This window comes from Drosophila yakuba, chromosome 3L, assembly GCF_016746365.2.
Source record: "Drosophila yakuba strain Tai18E2 chromosome 3L, Prin_Dyak_Tai18E2_2.1, whole genome shotgun sequence".
Taxonomy (NCBI): Eukaryota; Metazoa; Arthropoda; class Insecta; order Diptera; family Drosophilidae; genus Drosophila; species Drosophila yakuba.
Window position 1 is genome coordinate 23,200,551 of NC_052529.2, and position 13,558 is coordinate 23,214,108.

At 37.5% G+C, this 13,558-nt stretch overlaps 2 protein-coding genes across 32 annotated transcripts in view; both read left to right on the forward strand.

Moving 5' to 3' along the window:
• LOC6540104 (hemicentin-1) overlaps positions 1-13,558 on the forward strand; it is a 112,680-nt gene that overhangs the window by 24,402 nt on the left and 74,720 nt on the right. For 11 of the 31 annotated variants that reach the window (XR_005561142.2, XM_039374120.2, XM_039374123.2 and 8 more), the window contains exon 1: positions 13,121-13,322. The exons of 2 other annotated variants lie outside the window; for them this stretch is intronic. Coding sequence is in view for 1 of the 29 variants with exons in the window: in XM_039374116.2 (XP_039230050.1) it covers positions 13,316-13,322 (7 nt within the window). In the remaining 28 variants the exon portion in view is untranslated. Of the gene's footprint in view, positions 1-13,119; positions 13,323-13,558 lie in introns of those variants that run through there. 18 more of the 31 variants (XM_039374129.2, XM_039374130.2, XM_039374132.2 and 15 more) reach the window with 7 other exon arrangements.
• On the forward strand, positions 7,012-8,429 carry LOC6540222. The gene has a single exon (XM_002087029.4). It carries the CDS (start codon positions 7,074-7,076, stop codon positions 7,638-7,640), a length of 567 nt encoding a protein of 188 aa, XP_002087065.1. The 5' UTR covers positions 7,012-7,073; the 3' UTR covers positions 7,641-8,429.

The following is a 13,558-nucleotide window of genomic DNA, read 5'->3' on the forward strand; positions in this document are numbered from 1 at the left end:
TGAAATGTGTTTGGAGCAAGCTCCATTGCGTCTCCACGTTCAGCAAAGTGACCAAACTGGTCGCATGCCCTATGAATATCCCCTCCGTAAGTCCATTAGCCCAAATAAATTCACTTATGCTGCACCCAAATCACTTCAATTATGCCGCCAGCATAAGAGGATTCACAGCCCATAAGGTCAGGAAACCAGGTCCAGCCCGGAAAAGCGGCTTAGGATTTAATTTCCTGTTTCCACTCATAACAGGCAGTTCCCCGTTCTCCTGAATCTCCAGTCGCTAGTCTCTTTGGTCCTAACCGAAGATGTCCCGTATTTAAATGTGCCCATACGCAATGATGCATGGATGGCGAACAGCTTTCTACCAGCCGTATTTGCCTAAAAGAGGTTTGTTTGTAAATCCTTTAAGTGATTTTAAGCCATCGTCGCTCATGCAACCAGGCAAAGATGAAAAACCTGTAGATCTCTGACTTCCCGCTGCTGCAGCTCTATTTTTTGCCACGACAGCTGCTGCACAATTTCCCTAATTAAATGTAAATTACAAAATGATTTCATGCAATGCTGGCAAGGGCGGGCTAAAGATCGTATGACGAAGTTTCACGGGACGGAAGTAAATGACAAGAGGCGTTGACATTGCAAGTTAAAAATTGTAATTTTCCTGCTTATTACAATATTTATGCCGGCTAAGCAGTTGCAGATCCACAGACGTGTCCTTGTCTGGTGTCCTGGTATTTGACCTTTTGCCACTTCTTTTTTGCTCCTTTTTACGTTGTTGAATTGTTTTCTTATCATTAGGTCTGATGAAATGTAAGCCAAGGAGGAGGTCAAAGTTCTTGTCCTTGCAGCGGAATGGCAGTCATATCCGCTTCGCTCAGACAACACGAAAGTTAAAGCCGGTCAGCGAGTTCGCGACTAACAGCTACCGTGTACCGAAACTCCCAACTAGCGGCTTAAGCATACCTTCAGCTTGGGCTGCCATGGCGAGATGAAAATTGCTTTCTCTCCAACCCTTTTTGACACTCCCCCACAAAAGATTTAATTTCTAGGAGTTCTGCGATTTTTATTTTGTTTATATCAATACAAAGATACAAAGCGTAGGAAACGTGAGTCACAAATTGAAATGACTCATGGGAAAAATAATGGACAAGTGCAGTTAAAATTTAGAGAAACAATTGAAACCTTATTACCACGCAATGAGGAGAACAAGTTTTAAAAGCTAAAAAAAAGTCCCAAAGTATTAATCTCTTCAGTTCTTTGATAATGAGTTCAAATCTTTCTTGAGGAATGTGGTCCTAAAGTCAATCCGCTTAATTTCCTGACTGAATATATATATAATTTAATTTCAGAAATTGAACTAAAATAATAAATTAAATAGACAGCAGTCTGTAGCCCAAAAGATTAAATGAAGTATTGATTTTGAAGTATAAATTATGGTTTAAAAGGAGAGACTATCTGATACCCATTACTCAGCTAGTGGAGGTACGAGGGAGATACTTCCACACTGACAGTTTTGGGTTTTAAGTGGCGTGGCAAAAAGTTCTCTTTTGTATATCGATAGAAATATACAAGACTAATAAAAAACAAGAGAGAACGCTATAGTCGAGTTCCCCGACTATCTGATACCCGTTACTCAGCTAGTGGAAGGGAGAAGGAGAGTCTTAAACACAGTTTTTGGCGGTTTGTAGGCGTTATAGTGGGCGTGGCAGAAAGTTTTTTGGCAAATCGATAGAATTTTACAAGTCCAATACAAAAATGAAAAAATTTCAAAACATTTTTCAAAAGTGTGGGCGTGGCAGTTTTGGGCGGTTTGTGGGCGTTAGAGTGGGCGTGGCAACATGAATCGACAAACTTGCGCTGCGTCTATGTCTTGGGAGTCTGTATGCTTAATCTCAACTTTCTAGCTTTTGTAGTTCCTGAGATCACAGCGTTCATACGGACGGACAGACAGACGGACATGGTCATATCGACTCGGCTATTGGTCCTGATCAAGAATATATTATATATACTTTATATGGTCGGAAACCCTTCCTTCTGCCTGTATACCCTTTCAACGAATTTAGTATACCCTTTTACTCTACGAGTAACGGGTATAAATAGGAAAGCATATTCCAAAAGTGTGGGCGTTGCAATCTGCAAACAGTATGCTTAATTTCAATTATCTAGCTTCTATCGTTCCTGAGATTTCGAAGTTCATACGGACAGACGGCTATTGATCCGGATCAAGAATATATATACTTTATATGGTTGAAAACGCTTCCTTCTGCCTGTTACATACAACGAATCTTGTATACCTATATCCTGTATACCTTGTAACGGGTATAATAAACTGTGAACGCAAAGAAGAGCTTATGTATACTCTTACTTTAAGGACATATAGAAACGAAATATCTTGACGAATAATAAACGAATATTCAGTTAAATACGAATGCGTGGCCTAAGTTTAAACCATTATTTTAATGCTAATTTTAGGTTGTCATCCTAGTTTCGAGGTAACAATCAATACAAGTAACGTATTGAATGTTGTTATTCGTGGCGAAGTCAATAGCTTCAACTTGGTTAGACGGCTAAACTTCTTGTTTCAAGTAGATTCAATAGAAATTTTTTATTTTATTTAACGCACGAGTCCCATGGCCACACCTCCTGCCCAACCGACCGAGGGGCGCTACCGTGTTGCTCGAATCGCGCGAATATAGACGCGATATAGAAGACAGTAAAGAACGAGGAAATATATATATACTAGTAGGATCTAAGAATTTGTTAAATACGTTAGTATAGTTCACTTTAAGAACGGCAAAGAGTCAAAATTAGAGATAATGGGATACAATTTATTATAGTCAGAACATAATACTCTGTAGGGATCATGCAACTCATAATTAGATCTACATTGATTTAAAGTTAACGGTACCTAATTTCAAGTAAATCTGCTTGGAACAGTGAAGTTTAGCCGACTAATCAAGTCGGGACTATCAACTTCACCACGAATAAGTTTAAAAATAAACCTGGTCCAAGCAAGGTTCTACGGTTAGCTAAGGAGGGTAAGTTAATTAGCATTAGTCCACTTGAATAAGGAGGTAATCTAAGGTTTGCATCCCAATTAAGGCGCCGTAAGGCAAATAAATAATAATAATAACAATAAATTCCTTTGACCACCGTTTTATAAAACCAAGCACACCCCTGGCCTTATTGACAATAGACGAAATATGGTCTCAAAATTTAAGTTTAGGGTCCAGAAGAACACCAAGATCATCAACATGTGTTATTCTGTCCAAAGAGCACCCACTTAGAGTGTAAGTCGCGTGCATTAAGTTGGCACGACAAAAGCTCATAACTTTACACTTAAAGCCATTTAAGTTTAATACGTTATCACGGCACCAGGTTTGAAAGCTATCTAGATCGGATTGTAAGTCCAAATGGCGAGAAATGTCCTTATACTGGATACATAATTTTGCTTTATTATTAAGGGAAGGTCGTTAATAAATAAGGTAAAAAGGAGCGGACCTAGGTGGCTCCCTTGTGGGACACCGGATGTGACTCGGAGAATACAAGAAAGAGGATATTTAAAGAGGACCCGTTGCGTCCTGCAATTCAGATAACTTAGAATCCAATTTAGGAGATCAACAGAGAATCCTAATAAATCAAGTTTTTTAATAAAAGAGAATGATTAACAGAGTCGAATGCTTTACTAAAATCTGTATAGACGACATCCGTTTGAAGATTATTTTTAAAGCCCTGAACTACGAAGGAGGTTAGCTCCAGAAGGTTAGTAGTTGTTGATCTGCGTTTCATGAACCCATGCTGACATGGTGATATAATAGACCTACAAAGGAGCTGCAAGTGATAACGTATTCAAATAGCTTAGGGATAGCAGACTATTGGAGATTCCTATGTAATTGCTTGCATCCGATTTGCTACCTTTTTTATGGAGAGGAATCACAAAGGACTCCTTTAATATATAGGGAAACTGTGAAGATTCCAGAGATAAGTTGAACAATTTCAGTAGAGGTTTGCACAAGGCTTCCGCACAGAATCTAAGCACACAGCCAGGAATTCCGTCGGGACCTGGCGAATAAACAGGCATAAATTGCTGAAGATCATAAAGCAGTGAGCTTTCGTTTAGAGTGGGACAGAATATGAAATTCGACTTTGATACCGCGTAAGAGTAAGGCCGTTCGGAATGAGGTAACGTAGAATATGTGGTTTGAAAAAACTTGGCAAATAGATCGGCTATTGCCTGAGCGGATGTTACCGTAGTATTTTTAAAAAATAACGAGGAAGGGTAGCTGGTTGTTTTGCGCTTAGTGTTAACGAAATTATAGAACTGTTTGGGATCCTAAGCGAACTGGAACTTACAACGGTTTAAATAATTCTAATAACATTGAACATTAAGCACGGTAAAATTTAACCGAGCACATACATATTTAGAAAATATAGATTGAGAACCGATATTTTTAAATTTGTATAAAGTCTGGACTTTTCTAAGATGTGTCAACTCTTTATTAAACCAAGGAGGTTTGTTAGAGATAGACGGATAGTACATCGGAACACAAGAGTTAAAAAATGATTTAATTGCATTATAAAAAATATTTATTATTTTGTAGGAATAAAGATCGGACCAATTAAAGCCAGATATAAAAAGATTTAGCTTCCGAAAGTTTGCCCTACGAAAACAAATAATTCGTTTGATTTTCACCTCGAAAGATGGATGGTATGGATCTTCTGGTTGACTAAGAGGTGCTACTCCAGTCAGAAACACATTTTCTGGACTTGTAACAAAGCATAGATCCAACAAACGACCAAGAGAATTTCGAATATAATTAACTTGCGACAACGATATGTCGAGCAAGCCGTCAATAAAGTCATGCTTTGCTGTAGGGAGAAGAATGTTCGACTGTTCTTCTGTGGACCACTTAGTGCCTGGTATATTAAAGGGTAGACCTAACAGCAATTAGGACTCCACTCCCCGCCTAGAGGGCCGATCATGCAGGAAAGGGTATCTGAATACAAGTTAGTTAGCTTACTTACTGATAACAGATAGAGAGACTAGAGCTTAGTTTTTTTAATAAAAAGACGACGAAAGCCACGCCAAAAACTGCTGATCAGTCCTTTCAAGCCACCTTTAGTTTGGCGTATAAAGAGTTTTATTTCATTTGCAACCCCTAGGCAAGTATCACAACAGTATTTTAGATCTGGGCCTTTTGCCGTCATCACAGCGCACTTAGTGTGCACCAATCTATCACATAGCCAACAGGTCATTTTTGACTGCTCAGGCTTTATTACCTGACGGCATTTGTTATGGAAGCAGACAACATTAGAGTAAAAATCTCAGCTAGTAAAAGTAAGAACTAGAAGCTGCAACATTTTCTGAAATATTAGTAGAAACTGGGAAAAAAATTATAAAATGAAAACAAATTTAATATTTTTTTCAAATGTGTGCGTATGTTGGCCGTTTTGGGCGGCTTGTGGGCGTTAGAGTGGGCTCAGAACTACCACGCTCACACTTTTGAATGTTTTGATACTTTCTCATTATCTTTATTATTCTTGTAAATTTCTATCAATTTGCCAAAAAAAAAAGTTTGTAGTTTTGGGACAGAAAAGTTAGACACATACATATTAAAACATGCGTTACCTACATTAAATTACATTTGTAATTACATTTGTAATTACATTTGTAGTTCACCCAAGGCTTTTTGGAATAAGGCTTTTCGGAATGCAAACCGGCAAGTCAGGCTACCCCCACTGCTACACGTGTTTTGTTTACTCTGCGTTTAAGTATTTAAATGGATTTCTTTTAGAGCCAGAAAGCCGACTGAGCACGGCTACTAACACGACATGCTTCCTTTGGTTTTTGCGCCTGCAACACAACCATTTCAAGCCCCTTTATTTCAAACACATGTCTTTCGAGCTCAGGCATTTAAGCCTTTTAACGAGTTTCTTGGAATGATTTCCAACTAGCTAAATTTTTCCGACCTTTTCCTAATTTTTTTGTCTTTTCTCTTTAGAATTTTCTGCTCGGCTATTATTAGCTTTTCTTACTGAATTGGTCTTACCTTTTCAATTTTTTTACTGCTGTATTCGACCATCCATATTAAATATTAAACCCATCTTATGTCACTGTGAGTTAACTAGTTCCAAGTTTATTTTTAAATATAACAATTATTCATAAAAAAATATAGTGTTACTTATGAAAGTATCAACAGCTTTATTACAAAACCGAAAAGGCATTTTAAATCTCCGTCACAATGCATCTGCAAGAAAATGAGTGAAGCAGAACTGAATGAACTAATAACCTTTTAGTATATCTGTTACTCGGTATATAAGCTGCTTTGAAAAGAGTGTATAACTTAGAAAAAAGCGTGTACATATTATTTGTATCTGATGGACGAGTCTATCTAGTCATGTCTTCCTGTCTGTCCACGTGTCCATTTGTGGGCTATTAAAAGGTTATTTAAATATCATTAACAGAATATAAGCAAGTAATTTAACCTCGTGTGCGATCTGAGCCACCTTATTGATATCTAAGCCATTCGATTTCTACTACAGCATTGGCCTTGCTGCGAGTTTATTTATTTTGTGCCCATGCAACATTGTTTCATAAAATTTGATTTAAAGGGCATCCAGGAAACCGAAAAATTGTATTTATTTGTTCGATTTTATTTATGGCAAACTTTTAACGCAAACTCACTTCTCCAAAATTCAATCGACAAGTACCGTATTTGTCAATTGAAAACTGAAATTTAAATATACCTTTAAATGTATAATAAATATATATTCACTAATGATTTTGGTCATCTGATTCTTAATCTCGTAGGCTGTATTTTTTACCACGCTGTATTTGCGTTTTTACACGACATTTGATGGATACTAATGTAATATAGATAACGGTATCTGATTATTTTATCTGATTTTGAATTGTGTGCCTGAATGAAAAAAAAAAAAACAGCTGCTTTAAATGCTTATAACAGCTGTTGCAATTATTGATTCACCACGTCAATAGAGGCTAGTGGTATAAAAGATTACATTTTAGCCATTTCTGCTAGTACCGATTTGTTAACCACACACTAATCATACACCCCTTTGTTATGCATCGCTATTGGGCCCTGTCTTACCTATCCCTTGTTGGTTTGGTATTGGTAAGGACTAGTCCGAAGGAAGTTCACTCGGACTTGTTTTTTGGAGATAAGTCCGCTCTAAGGTCCAAGTCATATATAGCTGAGGCCTTGCTGACAAAAACTACAACAATAGCATCAAATTTGTTTTTTAAAGTCATTACAACAACCAGGCCATCTGTGACAATCAGGCAGGATGTAATCAAGACCAAGGATAAGTATCCTGTAAGAACTGACTCCCACCGCAAAAACCGCACACATAACAAACAACAGTCAAAAAACAATAAAAAGAGGCGTCTTAATCTTGCCGCAGCTAATGGAAAAAAAGAGCATAGTCCGCATAAAATATTGAATGACAAAGGACTGCAAGGAAAGACTTCTGCATTTCCGAAGTCAAATCGGACTAATCCTGTATCAGGAGGCAAAAATAAGCCTAATGGAACGGTCTTTCTGGAAGCCAAGAGTATGTCTTTGAAAGATGTAAGTGAACAGAACTCACAGACCAGCAAATCGTCTGACGACATGCCTAGTGCTTCCTAGTCTCTGACAGTATAGATTTAAAAATGTATGTCCTGTAAAAAAAACAAAGTATTGGAAAGATTTATATAAATGTAATAAATTAAATTAACTGCAAAATGTATTGGCATATTTGGTTCCCCAAGCTGTTGCCACGCACAATCTACAGCTCACAAGCTGCCCAAAACTGCCAAGCCCACGCTTTTAAAAATTTTGTTCATATTTTCAGTTTTGTAGTAGTCTTGTACATTTCTATCAATGTGCCAAAAATCTCCACGTCCACTCTAACGCCCACAAACCACCAAAAACTGCTACGCCCACAGTTTTGAAAAATGTGTTGAAGCTTTAATTTTCATAGTTGGTGATTTTCTATCGATTTGCCAAACAACTTTTTCCTATGCCCAACACCCAGAAACCGTCCTACAATGCCCCGCTCACACTTTTGAAACTTTTATACATTTTTTTTTTCATTTTCATTTAGTTTTAGTTTTTCCCTATTTCTATCAAAATGCCAGAAAAATTTAAAAAAAATTGCTCGTTTGCACTGGGTAACGGGTATCTGATAGTCGGGGAACTCGATTATAGCATTCTTTCTTGTTTTTAGATTTAGATTAGAAATGGCTAGTCTGGTAAATCAAACATATGCTGCGTACACGTAAAAGTTTTTTTTAGTTCTCAAGATCGGAATTTTCTTATGGACAGCATTCCTAATGTATGCATTTCTTATATATATATATAGTGGTTTAACATAGATAAAATAGACAGACAGACAAACAAACCGAATAAAAATGTATCTTAAAAGTTTACTCAAAATCCTTATCTTTAAAATGCATCGGTTTTTAATTTTCTGTAATTTTACACTCAGCCATTTTACCACACCCTGAGCCATTGTGTTTTTAAAGGTTTTGCATCCAAATGTATTCCCTGAAATGGACTTACGTTGAGAATTTGCTTTGTGCATTGCCTTTGTATGCACACCACTTGTTCCTTAAATGTCTGGTGTCCGTATACCTATATGTAGTATATGGAGAGATGGGCGCACTTTCTTTCAAAATTCCAGCTGTTTGAGTTCGTAGAGGTTTTGTCAATAAGATTAGACCAGACACGACACATGGCATGCATTATAACTAAGAATACTTTTTAAATAAAATATATATTTTTACATTCGGCAATCAGCATTCATCGGATATGGTTATGTTACCCAAACCACGGAAAGCATTTAAACCAGTTCCAAATTCAAAATATAGTGGACATTTGTTTTTTTTACTAATTTTTAAGGTCGGCAGCCTTAAGAAAATTCCGTAAATGGGTCAAACACTCATTTTCGGTAAGTACTCCCAATGTCCCTAAAGTGGCATAGTAGACAAAGCGCGCCAACGATCAGTGGGCTTTAAAAGATCGAGAAGGAAATTTTTTTTTTTGAAAAAGCAAAAATTTACCGCAATTTTTCAGAGCCGCGAGCCCGCCAAAAATTATCCTACATCAAAACAGAATAGGCTAATAAGGAAAAACAAAAAGTACTCGAATAGGGAAAGAACGAATCGGTAAACACCTGGCATCGCGAGAAAGATACATCAAATTCCTGGAATTCGAAAGCGCGCCAATTCTGGCGCAATAAACAAAAACCGCTACAAAAGAGAATATTGGAAAAAAATAAATAAATAAAAAGTGATCGGAAATAAAAGGAAAGCAGTTCAAAATAGTTTACCGTTAAGCGGCACAGCAGCTAAAACTACACCGTTGACATCTACCATAGTTACCAGAAGCTAAGGGGCTGAAGTCAAGGTAAAGAATTTATCGAACCAAAGAGAGAGAACGGTATAGTCGAGTCCACCGACTATCTGATACCCGTTTCTCAGCTATTGGAAGTGGGCAGGAGAGTCTTCAGCACTGACAGTTTTTGGCGGTTTGTGGGCGTTGGAGTGGTCGTGGCAACATGAATCGACAAACTTGCGCTGCGTCTATGTCTCTGGAGTCGGTATGCCTAATCTCAACTTTCTAGCATTTGTAGTTCCTGAGATCTCGACGTTCATACGGACAGACGGACATGGCCAGATCGACTTGGCTATTGATCCTGATCAAGAATATACATATATACTTTATATGGTCGCAAACGCTTCCTTCTACCTGTTACAGACTTTTCAACGAATCTAGTATACCCTTTACTCTACGAGTAACGGGTATAACAAACCGAACAAGAGAGAACGCTATAGTCGAGTTCCCCGACTATCAGATACCCGATACTCAGCTAGTGAAAGTGCGAAGAAGAGTCTTCAACACTGACAGTTTTTGCCGGTTTGTTGTTTGGCAAATCGATAGAAATTTACAAGACTAATACAAGAATGAAAAACAAGAGAGAACGCTATAGTCGAGTTCCCCGACTATCTGATACCCGTTACTCAGCTAGTGGAAGGGAAAAGGAGAGTCTTAAACACAGTTTTTGGCGGTTTGTAGGCGTTATAGTGGGCGTGGCAGAACGTTTCTTGGCAAATCGATAGAAATTCACAAGACCAATATAAAAATGAAAAAATATCAAAACATTTTTCAAAAGTGTGGGCGTATCAGCTTTGGGCGGTTTGAGGGCGTTAGAGTGGGCGTGGCAAAAAGTTCTTTAGTAAATCGATAGAAAATTACAAGACTAATACAAAAGTGAAAAAATTTCAAAACATTTTTCTAAAGTGTGGGTGTGGCAGCTTTGGGCGGTTTGTGGGCGTTAGAGTGGGCGTGGTAAAAAGATTTTTGGTAAATAGATAGAAAATTACAAGACTAATACAAAAATGAAAAAATATCAAAACATTTTTCAAAAGTGTGGGCGTGGCAGTTTTGGGCGGTTTGTGGGCGTTAGAGTGGGCGTGGCAACATGAATCGACAAACTTGCGCTGGTTCTATGTCCCTGGAGTTTGTATGCTTAATCTCAACTTTCTAGCTTTAGTAGTTCCCGAGATCTCGACGTTCATACGGACGGACAGACGGACGGACATGGCCAGATCGACTCGGCTATTGATCCTGATCAAGAATATATATACTTTATATAGTCGGAAACGCTTCCTTCTGCCTGTTACATACTTTTCAACGAATCTAGTATACCCTTTTACTCTACGAGTAACGGGTATAAATATCAAAACATTTTTTAAAAGTGTGGGCGTGGCAGCTTTGGGCGGTTTGTGGACGTTAGAGTGGGCGTGGCAAAACATTTTGGCAAATCGATAGAAATTTACAAGACCAATACAAAAATGAAAAAATATCAAAACATTTTTAAAAAGTGTGGGCATGGCAGCTTTACGCGGTTTGTGGGCTTTAGAGTGAACGTGGCAACATGAATCGACAAACTTGCGCTGCGTCTATGTCTTTGGAGTGTGTATGCCTAATCTCAACTTTCTAGCTTTTGTGGTTCCTGAGATCTCGACGTTCGAACGGACAGACGGACATGGCCATATCGACTTGGCTATTTATCCTGATCAATAATATATGTATATATTTTATATGGTCGGAAACGCTTCCTTCCGCCTGTTACATACTTTTCAACGAATCTAGTATACCCGTTACTCGGAGAGTATAAATAGCAGTCGCGACAGTGTTTGGTGATCTCAATAGTTTTGTTTCTTAAGCAAATCGTGAGCGACTTTGGTTTTATTTTTATTTCTTTGAAAAAACAAAAAAAGTTATAAATTAAAAAAAAATTTTTCTAATTGGTTTTGATTTTAGAAAAGCGCAACTTGTTCTTAGTTTTAGAAAAAGGTCCCTAGAATTAAGAAAGCACCTGCCTATACTTATAGCTACGGACCCTTAAATCATGGCAATTTTTCTAAGCTCAAAAAATCAATACTTTTTGTTATTTTATTTAGGGAATGTCGGTAATGTCTTTGTATAGGAGCTAAAGAGGTCAGCTGTTAGACTCAGCCCGTTTAAGGTTTTATACTAGCTGCAATAGTCGCAAGGAAGATAATAAAATTTTTGTTGAACATATTATTAAATTGATATTTCATAAGAAGAAAGTTTAAGTAAAATTAATGTTACCGGAGTTTATTTACTATCTTGTTTTTATCAACAAAAGCTTCCTTACTTCCCCATATATTTGTAAGTTTTTGGGAGCTTAGTAAATTTATAGTTGATCAAAATCACATTTACAGAATAAGTAATCTTCCAAGCTACTAGAACGCTTCAGGAGCAGGTGCAACTAACTCCTTCTGTGTCTCCTTAGTGACTTCCGATGCTCACTAGGTCAGACACCTGCTTATCTTTCCACAACAGAAACATCCCCATGCCTTACAAATGATTAAGCAAAGGCTGTTTTGCCGCCTATGCTGTACGCCAAAGAACAGCTGGCGATCCGTGAGCCATTGGAGTCCCTCCGTTTTCACAGTGTTTTTCCGTGGCTTGTCGATTTGTTTCTTTTGGCCGCTGTCCAGTTGCTGATGTGGTCGTGTTCGAACACTTCCAAAAATAAACCGCCATCTAATAGAAAATTTTTTAATGTGTTGTCCAAAACTATATGGGTGCAAGGCTGTCGTACCAAGGTATAAATTAAAAACAGGAATCAAATTTTGGCTCCGGCAAGCTGAATATTGTACACCCTTGAAGTATTTATGTACATGTATATAAAAAAAAACGCAGATGTTTACTTAAGTATACATAATACTATATGATCAAACCCAACGTAATAAAGATTTTCTTTATTTTTAATTATTATTTCCAGCGGTTCCTTTATTATAGTGTCCGATTTCGATTATATTAAAACATTATATATTTTAAAAAAATGGTGTATTCTAAATAACAAAAAAAAATGGTGATTAGGTGGTGACCTAAACGAGGTAATTAGTGACAATTTTGAATATAAAAAGAAATAGTTACAGTAGTTTTCGAAAAATTAACGACAAGCTCCAAAGAACTAATTTAGTTCTTTTAAATCTGTTGTTTTATAAAACACAAGTCTCTATCTTCAGGGATTCAGATGGTGAGCTTTATGCATGTAGCTATTTGTAGCAGTTCATCAGCTAAACTAACGGGTGGATTTTAAAAACTCGTAAAACTAATGCTTAAAATAGCGTTTGGATACTCTGTTACAGAAACCCATAAGGTCCAATTGCTCTGATTTGGATAGAAAAGCTGTTTTTGTTGCTTGACCATATTATTTATTCTTTCGTTTGCAAATAATTTTCTATGCTCATCTTTCAATAGTTATTTATCTAAGCTTGCAAACTTGCAAACTCCTATTGGGAATGTTTTTAATCTCACCCAACTCACGCAATTCACATCGTAATCTAACTACGTATGGGTATAGGGCCGTGGGAATTGGCAACTTTATAATTAGCGTCGAATTCACAGCCGTGAATAGGACTGTCAGCCCTGCTAGCATGTGGCTGACGCATTTGTCCCAAACACTTGTTTAATACACCAGCAGCTGCAAGGAAGCCGAACGCCGACGCCAATTTAGGGGTTGTTTCCCTTCCTCGCAGACGGTTCTCTTAGCCATTTGGCTCTTTGGCGTTGGCTGCCTAGCCGCCTTCAAGTTTGTTTCAGTTTCAGTTTGACCGTCGAATGCAGAGAACATCGGGACAACGCTCTTGCTATTGCTATCGGACATCGGACCGCTAAAAAAAAGGCCTGAAGCCATAAAAACGCGTGTGAACGAGAGGCCAACGAAATATCCATAGCATGAGTGAGCGCTTTAAATAGAAAACGCGAGATAACCAACTCGAATGGAACGTGAGTGTAGGGAATGAGTGCTGGGAATATCGCCGTCTAGATTATAGCAAAATTGGCATAATAACCACTTGTGAGCAAATGTAAAGCAATGTAAAGAGGAAAAGAAAATATAAAAATAATTCTTTGTAAAACGTGAAAGTGAATTCAAAAAGTTTTACGTTAAACAGCGCAGAGGACAAAGAATTAAAGGTCCTGATCAATAAAAAACGGTATAAACGTGGCCTAAATATCATAAT